This window comes from Myotis lucifugus, unplaced genomic scaffold (assembly GCF_000147115.1).
Source record: "Myotis lucifugus unplaced genomic scaffold, Myoluc2.0 scaffold_27, whole genome shotgun sequence".
Lineage (NCBI taxonomy): Eukaryota > Metazoa > Chordata > Mammalia > Chiroptera > Vespertilionidae > Myotis > Myotis lucifugus.
In genome coordinates, this window is record NW_005871075.1 from 4679094 (window position 1) to 4697468 (window position 18375).

Consider the following 18375-nt stretch of genomic DNA (forward strand, 5'->3'; position numbering starts at 1 on the left):
ATTTTTAGGTAGTTGCCATGTTTTGGTCTTAAAGAATACTTAATCTTTGTAGTTTATGTCACCAGTATTCCATAATGTATTTAAGAGTATATGGATGGTCTTATACACCTTTGGTCTAAACAAATATAATGATATACTTTGAAACAGAATTGTATGTGAGCAGTTTAAGAATTACATTTATTCAAGGGAGTTAAAATTGAGCAAATCATAGTTTATGCAAGATTTTTTGTTTTCAGTTTTTAGGTTTAGATTTTTTAAATTGATTTTTTAGGGAGAAAGAAGGAGAGAGAGAGAGAGAGAGAGAGAAACATCATATAAGAGGGAAACATCAATCGCTGCCTCCTCTACGAGATTGGATGGAGCTCACAACCTGGGCATGTGCTCTGACGGGGAATCAACCAGCAACCTTTCCATGCATGGGGGGACGACGCCCAACCAACTGAGCCACACCAGCCAGGGCTAGATTTACATTTTTATTTATTTATTTAATTTTGTTGTTAATCCTTGCCCAAGGATATTTTTCCATTGACTTTTAGGGAGAATGAAAGAGAGAGGGAAAGACAGGAACATCAATGTGAGAGAAACACATCGATTGGTTGCCTCCTGTACAAACCTGGAAGGAACCTGCAACCAAGGTACGTGTCCTTGACCAGAATTGGACCAGGGTCCCTTTGGTCTGCAGGCCGATGCTCTATCCACTGAGCCAAGCCACCTAGGGCTAGACTTAGATATTTTAAAACATCAAAGCTTATCTAAGAAAATTGAAACACTGATGTGGTAGACATATCATATACATACTCAGAATTTTAAATAAAATAACTTGTCAGTCAATTTTAGTGATTCATATTTCCCACAGGATTTCTGATTCTCTTTTTCCCCTTCCTAAAGATCTTTCCCTTTTTGGGTTATTGAGAGGAATGAAAGGAGATAGAAAGATTCTGATGTTTCTAAATATTTCACTCATAACTATGTTTTTCTTCTATATAAGTGTTTCCTTTACCTTTAATATTGTCAAAAAGACATTTTTAAAAATTTTTCTGGGCATGGACCGTACTTGGGAGTGAGGGATGGTGAAAAGAGAACAATTTCTCTTCATTACTATGATAATATTTTTTTATACCAGAGGCTTGTTAGTTCTATGAAATACCCCTTAAAATGTGTTTAGACAAATGATTCTTCTTGAAGGTCAGAGAAAGTATGGATATGTCGGGGTGGGCGGGGTGTAAATTATGATTGATTAATGTCTACTTATTAAAGCCAGCTTATTCTAGCATTGCTTGATATGCTGAAAGGTATGAAATGGAAAATTGATTATTGCCTGGGCTTTTAAAATATGTTATACTGTTTCAACATTTAACAAATTTTAAACAAAGACTTCCTTTGTGCTATAAATTAAAGAAAGTTAATACCTAAATAAAAGTCAGAAAATATAACTGTGGACTTATTAATGCCAGGAAATATTCTAAACACTTTACATGTGTTATTTCTTTCAGTCCTCAAAGCAACCCTATTAAATAGGTACTATTAGAAGATACTGGGTATTAGAGAGAATTGTTCTAAAGTAATCCCAGTTTCAGGAACTGAAATAACATCAGGCAAGTATGCTTTTCATCCAGAACTAGTGAGCAGCTCATTTGTTGCTCCTCTAGTTGCCTGGTGCCTTCTCATGTCTTGGCAGCTATTCTCAAGAGACTCCCATTCGGTAAAACATCTTGCAATTACTGTGTGATTTAAGAGTGGATTCAAATAGGTCACCAATTTCCTATAACATTAATAATTCATTTTGGAAAATAACCTCCCCTCTTTGGCAGCTGTTTCCTATCTTCTCTCGTTGACATCCTGTAGTGGATGGCTAAGGAGAGGTGGAACAAGGAGATACCAGGGAAGAAACTGGAATCCCAGGCTGCAGGGGTAACAGGATGCTCCATTGCACTTAGCAGGAAAATGCTATTTTGCTTTTCATGAAAATAGTGTAACTATTCAGTCCAAGCTTTAACTTTACCTAGAAGTATTTTACTAAAGGATTAGTGGGTTTACATTATTTCTTTTTTAAATATATATTTTTATTGATCTCAGAGAGGAAGGGAGAAGGAGAGATAGAAACAGCAGTGAGAGAGAATCATTGATCTGCCTCCTGCATGCCCCCCACTGGGGATTGAGCCTGCCACCCAGGCATGTGCCCTGACCAGGAATTGAACCGTGACCTCCTAGTTCATAGACGCTCAACCACTGGGCCACACTTGCCAGACTGTATTATTTCTTGACTTAAGAGGGCTCTTTGTAAACTTGTATATAATAATAGCAAGAATCAAAGGATAAGGCATTTGGGGGAAATCATCTTCCTAAATATTCATTCACTATGGTTACAGAGCTTCAGTGCTTAAAGAAACAACAAAAATGATTCAACCCTTCAAAAGCCTTATTTCCTGTTATTTAATAAACAGAAGCAATTACAGCTTTTATTAAATTTTCGTGATTGGCTTAACTCTGAGTAATATACCACATTTGGACACAAATCTGAGTTTTCAGAGAATGATTTCGCTCTGGCTGGTTTGGCTCAGTGGATGGAGCATGGGCCTGTGGACTGAAGGGTCCATACCTCAGTTATAGGCTGGATACCCGGCCCTCGTCCAGACCAAGGGGGAGGCAACCTATCAATGTATCTTTCTCATATCATGTTTCTCTCTGTGTGTCTCTCCCCCTTGCTTCCACTCCTAAAATAAATGGAAAATATCCTCTAGTGAGGATTGACAAAGACAATAAACAATAACGGAGAGAGACGATTTCCAGTGTGTTTTTACAATATAATGTTTCACAATGCATTGATTAAAAAGCCATTTGGTCTGTAGCTTTCTTGCAAAAATGACATAGTTAAACGCCAGTCATTCTATTAGATACTGCATGTTTAGGAGTACCAGTGGTTTATTTAAGTAATACTGACTTATTGCCAGCATTAATAACCCACTTCATTCCACTTAATACACAGTAAATTAGGATGCAGATATTTGCCAAATATCTATGTTTATGTGTAAACATAGAAACATATACCTCTTTTCAACTCTTAGTTTAAGTTGGCTTTCATAACTTTTGAAATGGAAAATTGATTATTGCCCGGGCTTTTAAAATATTTTATACTGTTTCAACATTTAACAAATTTTAAACCTTTCAGCATAACAAGCAGTGCTAGAATAAACTGGCTTTAATGAGTAGGCATTAATCTTAATTTACCACACCCCCCCCCACATAACTTTTGTGTGGTAAATTTTTACAATTCCCAATTTCTTAATCTTAGCTTTCCTATTATATTCTGCATATATTCACATTTTGAACATTTTTATTGAAAACAGTATCATAGTGACTTGGTTGTTTTACATAATATAGAATTTTTTAAAGTGTAGTTTTCAATTTTTGTGTTTCTTACTAATATTGGATTTGGCATTTAGATAATTCTTTTAAAGTTTCTATGAGGAAATTTTTCTTCAAAGTTACAGTTATTTTTTAAAAAGCCAAGGCATAAACTTTAAAATTTCCTAAGACTGCATCATCATCTCTAGAATAATAAAGTGATATTACTTTTTTTGTAGGAGATGGCAGATAGGTACTTTGGACCTGTTGGTAATGATGGCCTGAGCTAAACACCTAATTTGAAGGGACACCCTCCGTGTCAGAGCACAGAATGCTGAGGAAGCTATGGCAAGTATGTGTTCCGATGTTTTGATAACGTAAAACTCAGGTACTGAATGTGCACCCTTTAGATCCCATGACACTCTCTTTGGTTCAAGTTTTAAAAGCTTTTTTTAAATGAACACAGATATATTCCTAACACTTTTGTAAGAAATGTACGTTCAAACTTGAAAAATATAGGAAGATTGGCTGCTTCAATTTTAATGGAAACAGCATCATACGTCATAATACATCTATGTGCTATATTTATAATTGATTTTTAATTGATATTTGCTGAAATCCTTTGTTTCAGGCACTATCTCAGGTGCTATGGTAACAGTGGTAACAAGACAAATGAAGGTTATGAGGGCAGAGACATTTCGTGTGGGGAAATTGATCCAGAAATGTTACTGTTTTTTTGCCTATATCCAGAAAAATGCTTCATGAACAACTCCTGAAAATATATTTTCAATACATAGTCTAGTAATAATAGTTAACTTATTATGATAAAATTAAGATATTAAAAATTAAATAATATAGGTTAAACATACCCTTATTTAAATATTCAAATAGATTTTTACATAATTACATGTATATTTTATTTACCTGATATATATTGCTTTTATAAGAAGCATTAGATTACATAGTATATTGTTTGAAATATTTATACTTTAGTTCAATTGTTATTTTAGATGATTCCTGAAAGTACTAAGAAAGCTTACATAACCATTAATATGGTGGTTTGCTTTTAATTTTAAAAATTGAGTTCTTACAAGTTGACATTACCAATCTAATTTCTATTATATTTCAAAATATTTTAAAAAATTGAATGATTATATCCTAAGGGAAATAGGTAACAACTACTATATTTTCTCCAGGGGAGAGGTAACAGACAGATGAATGGTTTTTCAGCCTCTTGATGATAATCTCACTTGGAATCAAGAATAGCATTCTTGTGTTAGACTGTGTGTTAGACTGGCTTTGAAAGACTTAACACACCTCCTTGAGAAAAGAAGGGGAAAGCTATTTCAGCAGAAAATTATTTTTGGATCATACAAACTTAAGTAATAAAGATAGGAGATTTCATTATAGTTCTAGTTTCTATATCACTCTCAATATGTTACATACCTACTGACATCCCAGGAGAAGGCAGCAAGCCAGGATGTTAGTGTCCTGGAGACCTTTCAAAAAGACATTTCACTCCTCAAATCTGGGGGCAGAGCTTGCCAGAGAAATCTGTCCAGCTTGGATTCTTCCTTTAATCGTTAGCAGTATTAAGGTCAGCTTTCTCAGGTGGAAAAAAACAGGAAAGAGGATAGAGTTACTAAACCTTTAAGCCTTAATTAGCATTAACAAAGGGATCTTCTGAAATTAGATTATCTTTGGCCATAATTTCTTAGATGCTTTCATTTTTGTCATGTTCATTCCTGTCTATATTCATCTTAATACTTAAATTTTGATTGTCTTGAGACCACTTTGGAAATTTACTTAATAATTCTAGGTTACAGAAATTTTAAAAAACATTTGTGTGGGTACAAATTTGGGTTGTCAAATTTCTCATTTAATTTTAAAAAATAATTGCTGTTCCTGAATATTTTTACATTTTAGCTTTAAAAAATGCCTAAAGTGTGTAAAGGCTAAACTATTTTTTGTTTGTTTTTTATTAAAAAATATCCTCTTAGACTTTTTTTTTTTTAACATGGTAGATATCCTTTTTTAAAATTTGATCCCATTATTCTTTGTTCCTAGTATTATTTCAGGCATTTTGTGATTTTGATGGATTTCTGACTTCTGGTTTGAATACAAACATGTAAAAATAAGTATTTTCAGCTGGCTAAACAGAACTCTGACTCAAAGAGGGAGAAGTGAAACTAAGTAAAATACAGAGTTCAAAAATTTTTCACTGTATGTATGAATATTTAGTCCAAAGGATTCTCAGTTTGTGTACTTTAGCCACCCTAAGAACAGTTTTATTAAGTTGGTACTAGGTCAAAACTAACATGATCCTTAAAAATTATAGTTATCTTCTAAATGTTCTTATTTGACCCAGAATTGGTATAAAAAACAAAGTTTGTTTTTATTCACATAAAATTTTACCAAACTAACATGCTTTTGTGGCTAACTAGGCCAATAAACTGCTATCTGTTAATCATTTAATTTGAAGTATAAGACAGCCAAAAAAATAGAGGCTTGGAAAATTCAGTGTAGCTATGACTCTGCTTAATTATAAACAACGTTGGACTTTTTTTTTTTTTTTTTAGTACTAAGTATAAAATTTGAAACAATCCACTCACTTTTTATAGTGCATACCATTGACAACTTATATTTTAAACTCTTTAAAAATGTAACACCATTAAAATATAGTTTTCTCTTGGAACAGAAATAATGATTCCAAGTTCAAATTTGCATTTGCTTTCTTGTAAAGACTAATGCTTTGAATGAATTTATCTCCCTTGTTTCAGTCTTACATAGACCACATATTTAGATATACACTGTTCATGCATAAAACTGATTTGTTACAACAGAATTATGGATGTTGGTAATTATTTGTTGAATATTCATTGCGCTATTTTATTAGGTAGGATGTTTGATAATCAAGAATGTTTTAATATTTTAATGACTGGTAATCTTATTAGTAAGGATTTTACCATTGAAAGTAATCTACCATAAAGCAAGCACAGTTGTTTTTTATAGCTCCTCTGTAAATGAGTGTTTAGTGAAGTAAAATGTATGTTATAATATACAATACAGATATATTTTAAAGGTGGGTTTTTTTCAGCAAATATTATTGGGGCCTTGATAGGCACTGTGCTGGGCCCTGGGGAGAGCTAAACAAACATTCTTTCTGACCATGTAAGAAGAATTGCTATTAGAATTGTCTAAAAGTTTTATACTGTGATGAAATAAATTTTGCTTTTATTAAATGCTTTTCTGGAGAGAAACTTTTGTTGTGATAATTTTGACGAGTTTAGGATCATGAATTGATTAAGGAGCAGCTTACCCTCAGGAAAAGAGCCAGGATGCAGCTAGGACCATGGAAATTGGCTTGGCCCAGATCTACACCCTGGAGATTATGGGTGCTCTTGGGGGTTCTTAGAACCAGTCTGACTTCCAGACCTGGGGCCGGAACTCCAAAAAATATCTGGAATACACCTGAATGCTATACAGAAATGACCACAGAAGTACTTTAATTTATTTGCAATTTTAAGGCCTTAAAACCATTGTTTGTCATATTTTATACAACTAAAGCAATGTTATAACAATATTAAAGAAAACTTGTAAATACCATACACAAATTTTACCTGTTTCATGAAAATTTTATTTTTTTATATTCTCTAGTCTTTGTCCACATGTAAATGGATAATTTTTTATATTTCTTAACTACTCTTTTGATTATCATTTTTAAAATATATTTTTATTGATTTCAGAGAGGAAGGGAGAGGGAGAGAGAGATAGACACATCAATGATGAGAAAGAATCATTGATTGGCTGCCTTCTGCACACCCCCTACTGGGGATCGAGCCCACAACCGGGGCATGTGCCCTTGACTGGAATTGAATCCGGGACCCTTCAGTACCCAGGCCCACACTCTATACACTGAGCCAAACCAGCTAGGGCTTGATTATCATTTTTAATGGTAGTGTAATGATTGATCAATTATTTTTTCACATATTTCTCTACTGAAAGGTTAACTGAAAATAGTTTTCAAACATAATTATATTTATGATGCTGGGTGCTTTTAGCACATAATTTTTCCTTTATTGGCAGACTTCACTTTAATTGTGTTTTAATTGCAAAGCCACTTCACTACTCAGTTGTGCAACTGAACTCTAACCCCCTTTAACAGGTAAATAGTGCAAGGTTCCCCAAATTGATGTCACGTTCTGTTTCCAGTTAACCTTCAAATAGAGGATAAGATGTCTGTCAGCTAACAGTGATTTCTGTATGGCAATTTCCCTGTCCCAGCCCTACTGCACTTTAATAATAAAGGAGATGAATTGGAATCACACCATAGAATTGCTTATTCTGTATTTTTACCCCTTCTCTGCTTTTTCATTTCATTTGTGTGGTTTGTCAGCTGATTAAGGAGAGAGAGAGAGAGAGAGAGAGAGAGAGAGAGAGAGAGAGAGAAAGAAGAAGGGAATCGAACCTGAGACCCTTCAGTCCGCAGGCTGACACTCTATCCATTGAGCCAAATCGGCTAGGGCAGGAATTCCCTGTTTTTAATGACAAAAAAAAAAAAAAAATCAAACAGCTATGTTAACACTTGGAACAAAATAGTGGTGTCCCTATTGAATTGAATAGGGGAAGATGGCATTAGCTTAGTTTATATCATTTAGTTAGGAAATAGTTTACAATTTCAGATTTCTTTATATTCCCTTAGAAATCAAAGAAATTTTATAGAAAAAGAAAGAATGACAGCTTTGTGAATAGAGAATTGGATTATTGTCACTACAGTTATTACTAATTGTAATAATTGGAACTCAGGGAACAAGGGGCATTTAGTACAACTTTCCATCTGCTGCTTAGATCCATCAAAGGAATTGTAGTGTGTATTTGAATAATCTCAGTGAGGAGGTTCTTACCACCTTCAAAAGCAGGGCATTCTCTCTTTGGACAGCTCTGTTTCCTAAAAATGTTTCTCTCTTTCCTGAGTCAGTGTATCTCCTCATAGAGAACTGGTTTTGCTTTATAATCTTTGAAATAAACTTTTTCTCCTCAGTTCAGCTAGGACATGGATCATGCTAGTAAATGAATAGTTCCAATTTGTGGTAAAGAATAAGACCCCTTACTCATTTTATTCATTTTTTATTTCTTGTAGACTTCAGAAACCCATCAACTTTAACTGATTTAGCATCAAAATTTTGAAACATTTAAATGTATTTGTATGAATATAATACACTTTTTCTTGATGATTTAAGATCATTCTTATGAATTTCAGGTACTGTTCTCTCTGGTGATGCCCTCATGGCATGTGGAGTTTTGTAGGACTGTTTTCCTATTCATTCTTATTCAGTTAATAAACATTTAGTGAGTCCCCACTTCCTGGCTTCTTAGATGCAAAGAGGATATAGAAATGAATGAGATTGCCAAGACACCTCGGGAGAACTTTAGGTTAAAGATATAAAGTTTATTGGTTTCATCCAGAGTTTCAGGGGCTTTGTTATATCTCAACTAGAGGTCCGGTGCACGACATTCGTGCACTCAGGGGTGGGGAGAGGGGTCCCTCAGTCTGGCCTGCGCCTTCTCACAGTCAGGGAGCCCTTAGGGCTTCTGGCTGAACAGTGCTCCCCCTGTGGGAGTGCACTGACCACCAGGGGGATACTCCTGTGTTGAGTGTCTGCCCCTGGTGGTCAGTGCGCATCATAATGACTGGTCGTTTTGCCATTCGGTCAATTTGCGTATTACCCTTTTATTATATAGGATAAAGCTATCACTTAAAAAAAGAAGAAATAATGAAACACACATCTATAATGAGGACTATGTTGTGGGACAGAAATGTAATATTTCTCTACTACAACATAGTCAATACTAGACTAGAAAATAAACCAGGGAGGAGGGTGAACTATAAGGCAAACAGAGAGATCATCCCACCAAGTGCACAAACATGTGCTCTGGTATAAGGGTCGGCCTGCATGGAGGGTCCCTGGCACAGCAATCATTTCTGCTGGGCTTAAAGCATATAGAAATCAGAGTCAGGAGATTGAAGGAGGGGCCAGGTTGTGAAGGGAGCTCTGTGTGGCTTCAGGAGTTTGGACTTTATTCTTTCATAGATTTTAAGTCAGAAGACTGATATGATTAGCTGTGTTTTATAAATTCTAGTAGCACTGTGGAAAATGATTAAGAATAGTGTTTCTAAAACTTTGATCATACATATTGTATCTTTGCTTCTTTGCCATACTTGGGCATGCTTTTGGGATGATGAGAAAGACCAGTAGGACCAGGCATAACTGATGGATTGAATTTCTTATACACTTAATGGCCATAGTCTCTGAGTATCTGTGACTGCTTTTTATAGTTTTAAAGCTTCTTCCTTGTTAACAGATTATCATTTCACATTGGTAATACTCTTGGCAAAGCAAACTTGTTCTCCAACATCCCTTCCAATATATAGCTAGCTGAAAAATCCAAATAAGCCTGTGGGCTGACCCATGAATATAGTACATGACCTTCAGTGAGTTGGTTTGGAGACATCTATTTTAATCCTTAGAGGACTTTTTTTCCTGGTTTTGATCTCATTTTAGATCTTTATAACTGAGCTATCCAACAACTTCATATAAGTGAAATATAACTGTAATTTGTTTAAAAGATCATAATCACTCAATAAAAACATTTTTAAATTTATTTTAATGTAGGTGATTGGAGTTGTGCTTCAAAAATTTCAGCACTTCAACAATATTTTATCTGCCAACAATAAATTCTTTACTTGATTGCACCATGAAAAAGCTGCTAATGAGACTTGTTGAGCATAAAAACGGACCTGAAGAACCAAAAGCCATTGTTTTCAAATGAAGAATACTGAATAGTTTTAAGCCTCAGTGCTTTTTAATCACCACTGAGATTTCCCCCATAACATCAGAATGGCAAGCAGGCGAAAATCAACAACACCCTGCATGGTCCTTGCCAGTGAACAGGATCCAGACCTCGAGTTGATATCAGATTTGGATGAAGGGCCTCCTGTACTCACGCCTGTAGAAAACAGCAGAGCAGAGAGCATGTCGAGTGAGGAAGAAGTTCATGAATCTGTGGATTCTGACAATCAGCAAAATAAAAAAGTTGAAGGTGGTTATGAATGTAAATATTGTACTTTTCAAACTCCAGACCTAAATATGTTTACTTTTCATGTGGATTCAGAACATCCCAACATAGTGCTAAATTCCTCCTACGTTTGTGTCGAATGTAATTTTCTCACCAAAAGGTATGATGCACTTTCTGAGCATAATCTGAGGCACCACCCAGGAGAAGAGAATTTTAGGTTGACTATGGTGAAACGAAATAACCAGACAATCTTTGAACAAACTATAAACGATCTGACTTTTGATGGTAGTTTTGTTAAAGAGGAGAACTCAGAGCCCGCTGAATCTACAGACGTTTCTTCTTCAGGAATTCCTATCAGTAAAACTCCCATCATGAAAATGATGAAAAATAAAGTGGAGAACAAGCGTATTACAGTTCATCATAACTCAGTTGAGGATGTTCCTGAAGAGAAAGAGAAGGAGATCAAACCAGACCACGAAGAAAGTGTGGAAAGTCCTAGTTCTTCAGCTTCTGACTCTAATACCAGTACTTCCATTGTCAACAGAATACACCCAAATGCTGCCAGCACGGTAGTCACCCCGGCAGCAGTTCTTCCTGGACTAGCACAGGTGATAACCGCTGTGTCAGCTCAGCAGAATTCCAATTTGATTCCCAAAGTCTTAATTCCTGTTAGTAGCATTCCTACCTACAATGTTGCATTGGATAACAACCCCCTTTTGCTTAACACCTACAAAAAATTCCCTTATCCAACCATGTCAGAAATTACTGTTCTTTCCGCTCAAGCAAAATATACAGAGGAACAGATCAAGATATGGTTTTCAGCCCAACGTCTAAAACATGGTGTGAGCTGGACTCCTGAGGAAGTAGAGGAGGCAAGAAGAAAGCAATTCAATGGAACAGTACACACTGTACCTCAGACCATAACTGTTATTCCAACACACATTTCCACAGGGAGTAATGGCTTACCATCCATTTTACAGACATGCCAAATAGTTGGTCAGCCAGGCCTGGTTCTTACACAAGTAGCTGGAACAAACACCTTGCCGGTAACAGCACCGATAGCCTTGACAGTGGCAGGGGTGCCAAATCAAAGCAGTGTACAGAAAAGTCAGGCCCCTGCTGCTCAGCCTCCTGCAGAAACAAAACCAGCAGCAGTAGCCGCCGCCGCCGCCGCAGCCGCAGCAGCAGCAGCAGCAGCAGTCCCAGCAGCAGTCCCAGCAGCAGTCCCAGCAGCAGTCCCAACAGCAGTCCCAACTTCTCAGCCTGTCAAACACGAAACTGCACTGGCAAACCCCGATTCATTTGGCATTCGGGCAAAAAAGACTAAAGAGCAACTGGCAGAATTAAAAGTCAGCTACCTTAAAAATCAGTTTCCTCATGACTCAGAAATTAGCAGACTTATGAAAATCACAGGCTTGACAAAAGGAGAGATTAAAAAATGGTTTAGTGACACGAGGTACAACCAGAGAAATTCAAAGAGTAATCAGTGCTTACATCTCAACAATGATTCCTCCACTCCCATTATTATAGACTCCAGTGATGAAACCACGGAATCCCCAACTGCTGTTACTTCACAGCATAAACAATCCTGGAATCCTTTCCCCGACTTTACTCCCCAAAAGTTTAAAGAGAAGACAGCAGAGCAGCTCCAGGCCCTTCAGGCCAGTTTTCTCAGCAACTCCGTACTGACAGATGAAGAATTAAATAGGTTAAGAGCGCAAACCAAACTGACCAGGAGAGAAATTGATGCTTGGTTTACAGAGAAGAAGAAATCAAAAGCTTTAAAGGAAGAGAAAATGGAAGTAGATGAAACTAATGCAGGTAGTTCCAAAGAAGAAGCGGGAGAAACTTCTCCTGGAGATGAATCTGGTGCACCTAAGGCAGGGAGTGCAGGCAAGATATGTAAAAAAACACCTGAGCAATTGCACATGCTCAAAAGCGCATTTGTCCGAACCCAGTGGCCGTCACCAGAAGAGTATGACAAGTTGGCCAAAGAAAGCGGGCTTGCTAGACCAGACATAGTTAGTTGGTTTGGGGACACCCGTTATGCTTGGAAAAATGGAAACTTAAAATGGTACTACTACTATCAAAGCTCCAATTCAAGTGGTATGAATGGTCTGTCTTCCCTTAGGAGAAGGGGGAGAGGGAGACCCAAAGGAAGGGGAAGAGGAAGGCCGCGCGGGCGGCCTAGAGGAGGCAAGAGAATGAACAACTGGGACAGGGGGGCGTCACTCATAAAATTTAAAACTGGAACTGCAATACTTAAGGATTATTACCTGAAGCACAAATTTCTTAATGAGCAAGACCTGGACGAACTTGTTAACAAATCACACATGGGCTATGAGCAGGTCAGAGAGTGGTTTGCCGAAAGACAGAGAAGATCAGAGTTAGGTATAGAGTTATTTGAGGAAAATGAGGAGGAAGATGAAGTTATTGATGATCAGGAAGAGGATGAAGAAGAAACAGATGATAGTGACACCTGGGAACCCCCACAACATGTGAAGCGGAAGCTCTCTAAATCAGATGACTGAAATGTAAGTTTTTAATCCAAGCATACATTTATCAACCACACACATTTAGAACATCCACCTGGTATCTGTCATCTCCACTTTTGATAGTTTTTTTCTTAAATAGTTTTTCTTTTACCTAATAAGAGAACTAGGTACTACAAGTATAGCCAAGAAATATATGATTAGCATGTATAGTCTGATGATTATGATTGTTCTGTTTAATATGTAGAGTTTAATGTTTTTTACTTTGTTTTAAGGGAAAGTTACCCGTTTTCTAAGAAGGGAGACTGGTGGGTCTGAGGGAATTCACAAATACTAAAGATAACTAAAATGTAGTTTTTGTAACCCTCCTTCACTAAAGCTTCATTTTTTGCCTATTTAAGGAAAGAATTAAAAAACAAAAACTAAAAAGAAGGGGGAAAGTATACTGAAGGAAAGACTTGCCACAGGGGTGAGGATTGCTCAGTTTCAGAAAACTAGGTGAAAATGGTATCTTTTTCTTTCATTGTATTACCCCCAAAACTATTAGATTTTTAACTAAAGTTTAAAATGCTTTATGTATTAAAAATAACTCAATATTTTTTCTATTAAAAGCCAAAGGTCTATTTTAGGCCATATATAAGTTCCATGTTTACTTGGGTGGCATCTGTTTTTAAAAACTGTAATATAAATTATTTCTGTTTTAGAGATCAAAAGGTAAACAACAAATTTGATATTAAATTAACTCAATTGCCTAAAATGTCTTTTCATTCTTTGATATAAAACAAACCTGCTACCAGCAAAAATGCTGTATTTAGTAAAAAATATCTCTCTGTAGTCATAAAAGTGCAAGTAAATATGCTTTAAATGTAAAGGTTTGGCATATTCCTTAAATCTTCATTCTTTTATAGGTTGGATTAATTAAAACGTCACTGTAGTAGCAAATCACATATCTGGTTTGAGTTAGGACTTCAATTCTTACTACTTTTGGAATTCAGTAGCATTGTTCTATTCTTTACTCTCAGTTTTTGAGCGTTCCAGGATAAAACTATACTTTTCAAAAAACAATGCAGTTGTCATGAAATGTTTGTATATGTCTATCAGTAGTCCAAAAGCATCTTGTTATCTGAAATTACTGCAGTGTTGTCAGACTGTAAGGGAGGAAACAAGGCATAGACTCTTATGATCATATGAGCATATTTATGTATTTCCTTAGCTTTTTGCATCCCTATCCCAGCCTCTACTTTTATCCTCTCTTTTTCTGCACAGTATCTCCTTCATTCCCCCAGGTCTTCCTTCATGGTTTTATTTGTTTTGTTATAACAATTGCTTATAGAGAGCTATGTCCCAGACACTATTCTTACTGTTTAGCAATCCTTTTCCAAGTTTTCTTTTCATGAACATTTTTTTTCAGGCAGAGAAAAAGATGACACTAAAAATGCACCTACTTTTGAATAAATCTCACTCAGGTTATAGAACAAACTGTATTGTAGGTTACAAGAAGTTAAATAGTTTTGTACAGCTTTATCCTGAGGCAGTCCTCCATTTCCTAATGTCGGAACTCTTCAGGACAGGCTTTCTTCTGACCCAGATGCATAAAATATTTTTAACAGGCTTTTTTTTTATTGCTAGACACAAGAATGTGCACTCAGCCAAGATTAAAACAACAAAATTTTTGCCGCAATGAATTGTTGTTGTAGTAACCTCTGCAGTGATTTTTTGGGGGATTGCAGTCTTCTAAAACTAATGTGAACTTTTATATAATTTAGTTTGACCTTACTTTAAGTTTGTGTGGATAATTCTTATATTAATACTTAAATAGGTACTATGATTAAAAAATTTACACAAAGCCACAGTTTTCAAAAATTGTGTCATATATGTTTTATGTGTACTTTTGTGGTACATATACAAACTTGCCTTGCTCTTAAAATATGCAAAAGTCTCAAATTATAAAGACATTAATCAACAAAATTATTGGCTTAAGTTAAGTTTTTATCCTACAAAAGAATTCACCTTAAGTTTCCTCTCAATAGTTACTTTTTCATTTAAATATAGTTCAACTTACGAAAAAAAGGAACCAAAACCTTTCCAAAATAGTTATTGCAAAAAGTGAGATACAGTAGTACCCCCTTATCCTTCCGGGATATGTTCCAAGACCCTCAGTGGATGCCTGAAACCGCAGATAGTACCAAGCCCCTTATAAACTACTAGAGGCCCGGTGCACAAAAATTTGTGCACTCGGGGGGGAGGGGGAGTCCCTCAGCCCGGCCTGTGCCCGCTTGCAGTCTGGGACCCCTCAGGAGATAACGACCTGCTGGCTTAGGCCTGCTCCTGGGTGGCAGAGGGCAGGCCCAATCCCTAGGTGCAGCCCCTGGTCGGGCTCAGAGCAGGGCCGATTGGGGAGTTGGGGCGCCGCCCCCTGTCATGCACAGAGCAGGGCGGATTGGGAGGTTGCGATGCCACCCTCAGTCACGCTCAGGGTAGGGCCGATTGGGGGGTTGGGGCACCGCCCCCTGTAACACTCAAGGCAGGGTTGATGGGGAGGTTGCGGCACCACCCCCTGTCACGCACAGAGCAGGGCCAATCAGGGGGTTGGGGCGCTGCCCCCTGTCACACACAGGGCAGGGCCCATCAGGGGGGTTGGGGCTCCGTACCCTGTCATGCACAGAGCAGGGCCGATCAGGGGGTTGAGGAGCTCCCCCGTGTCACGCACAGAGCAGGGCCCATCAGGGGGTTGGGGAGCTCCCCCCTGTCACTCACAGAGTAGGGCCGATAGGGGAGTTAGGGCACCGCCCCCTGTCACACACACAGCAGGGCGGATCAGGGGGTTGGGGTGCCGCCCTCTATCACCCACAGAGCAGGGCCGATCAGGGGGTTGGGGCGCCGCCACTCTCACACTCAGGGCAGGGCCGATGGGGAGGTTATGGCTCTACCCCGGCACACACAGACCAGGGCCCGTGGGCGGGGGGGGCGGTTGGAGCGCCGCCCTCTATCACCCACAGAGCAGGGCCGATCAGGGGGTTGGGGCGCTGCACCCTGTCACACACAGAGCTGCAGGTCGATCAGGGGGTTGGGGCGCCGCACCCTGTCACACACAGAGCCGCAGGGCGATCAGGGGGTTGGGGAGCTCCCCCCTATCAGGCACAGAGCAGGGCTGATCAGGGGGTTGGGGGCGCCCTTCCCCTGTCACGAACAGAGCAGGGCGGATAGGGAGGTTGTGGCCCCGCCCCCTGTCACACACAGAGCCACAGGGCGATCAGGGGGTTTGGGCGCTGCCCCCTGTCACACTGATCCCGGTGCCGGGAGTCCTCGCGGCTCCGCTGATCCCGGTGCTGAAAGGCATATTACCCTTTTACTATATAGGATAGAGGCCTGGTGCATGGGTAGGGGCTGGCTGGTTTGCCCTGAAGGGTGTCCTGGATCAGGGTGGGGGTCCCCACTGGGGTGCCTGGCCAGCCTGGATGAGGGGATGATGGCTGTTTGCAGCTGGTCACACACCCTTCAGGGTGGGGGTCCCCACTGGGGTGCCTGGCCAGTCTGGGTGAGGGTCTGAGGGCTGCTTTCAGGCTGGCGGTTGTTGACTGAAGCTCCCAACCGCTCCTTTTTTTCTTTTTCTTTTTTATTCTGGGCCAAGGCCTGCTCACAATATTATAATATATAATATTATATATATAATATATAATATTATATATTATAATATATAATATTATAGTTATAATATTATAACTAATATTATAACTATAATATTAGTTATAATATTTATTAGTGTAGATATTATAATTGTTCTATTTTATTAGTTATTATTGTTAATCTCTTACTGTGCCTAATTTATAAATTAGATTTTATCATAAGTACGTACATATAGGAAAAAACATCCTATCTAATAAAAGAGAAACGTGGTAATTAGCGTACAACCGCTACCCTTCCCATTGGCTAATCCGGGCAATATGCAAATTAACTGTCAGCCAAGATGGCGGCCGGCAGCCAGGCAGCTGGAAGCGAACATGAGGCTTGCTTGCTTCAGTGACTGCAGACTCCAACGTTCCCCGCCTGCCTTGCCGGCCTCTGAGCTGGCAGTTTGAAACATTGTAACAAATATAGAAGCTAAACAAAACCCCAGAAACCAGCTTTCAGCTGGCGGGATCTCAGAGCTGAAGTTATACATTGTTTCGATTATAGAATGAAAACAAACCAGATACCGGCTTTCAGCAGCGGAAGCCTCAGAGCTAGAGCCAGAGCTAAAGCTGGCCCAGAATAAAAAAAAAAAAAGAAAGAAAAAAAGGAGCGGTTGGGAGCTTCAGTCAACAACCGCCAGCCTGAAAGCAGCCCTCAGACCCTCACCCAGACTGGCCAGGCACCCCAGTGGGGACCCCCACCCTGAAGGGTGTGTGACCAGCTGCAAACAGCCATCATCCCCTCATCCAGGCTGGCCAGGCACCCCAGTGGGGACCCCCACCCTGATCCAGGACACCCTTCAGGGCAAACCAGCCGGCCCCCAGGCCTCTATCCTATATAGTAAAAGGGTAATATGCCTTTCAGCACCGGGATCAGCGGAGCCGCGAGGCCTCCCGGCACCGGGATCAGTGTGACAGGGGGCAGCGCCCAAACCCCCTGATCGCCCTGCGGCTATGTGTGTGACAGGGTGAGGCGCCCCAACCCCCTCTCCTCCTCCTCACAGGCCCTGCTCTGTGTGTGACAGGGTAGAGCCATAACCTCCCCATCGGACCTGCCCTGAGTGTGAGAGTGGCGGTGCCCCAACCCCCTGATCGGCCCTGCTCTGTGGGTGATAGAGGGCGGCGCCCCAACCCCCTGATCCGCCCTGCTGTGTGTGTGACAGGGGGCGGTGCCCTAACTCCCCTATCGGCCCTACTCTGTGCGTGACAGGGGGGAGCTCCCCAACCCCCTGATGGGCCCTGCTCTGTGCGTGACAGGGTACGGAGCCCCAACCCCCCTGATGGGCCCTGCTCTGTGCGTGACAGGGGGCAGCGCCCCAACCCCCTGATTGGCCCTGCTCTGTGCGTGACAGGGGGTGGCGCCGCAACATCCCCATCGACCCTGCCTTGAGTGTGATAGGGGGCGGTGCCCCAAACCCCCAATCAGCCCTACCCTGAGTGTGACTGAGGGTGGCATCGCAACCTCCCAATCCGCCCTGCTCTGTGCATGACAGGGGGCAGCGCCCCACCTCCCCAATCGGCCCTGCTCTGAGCCCGACCAGGGGCTGCACCTAGGGATTGGGCCTGCCCTCTGCCACCCAGGAGCAGGCCTAAGCCAGCAGGTCGTTATCTCCCGAGGGGTCCCAGACTGTGAGAGGGCACAGGCCGGGCTGAGGGACACCCCCTTCCCCCCCCCCCCCCCCGAGTGCACAAATTTTTTGTGCACCGGGCCTCTAGTCCTATATAATAAAAAGCCTAATATGCTATGTGTCCCGGTCGGCTGGTCAGCCGTTCAACCCAATCAAAGCGTA

General features: G+C 40.0%; 1 protein-coding gene across 3 annotated transcripts in view; it reads left to right on the forward strand.

Moving 5' to 3' along the window:
• Positions 1–619: 619 nt before the first annotated feature.
• ZHX1 (zinc fingers and homeoboxes 1) overlaps positions 620–18375 on the forward strand; it is a 21309-nt gene continuing 3553 nt past the window's right edge. Inside the window, exons 1-4 of one of the 3 annotated variants that reach the window (XR_002828623.1) lie at positions 620–635; positions 3585–3697; positions 10020–12956; positions 13316–13412. Coding sequence is in view for 2 of the 3 variants with exons in the window: in XM_023751962.1 (XP_023607730.1) it covers positions 10245–12953 (2709 nt within the window). In the remaining variant the exon portion in view is untranslated. Of the gene's footprint in view, positions 636–3584; positions 3698–10019; positions 12957–13315; positions 13413–18375 lie in introns of those variants that run through there. The other 2 variants (XM_023751962.1, XM_006086328.3) reach the window with 2 other exon arrangements.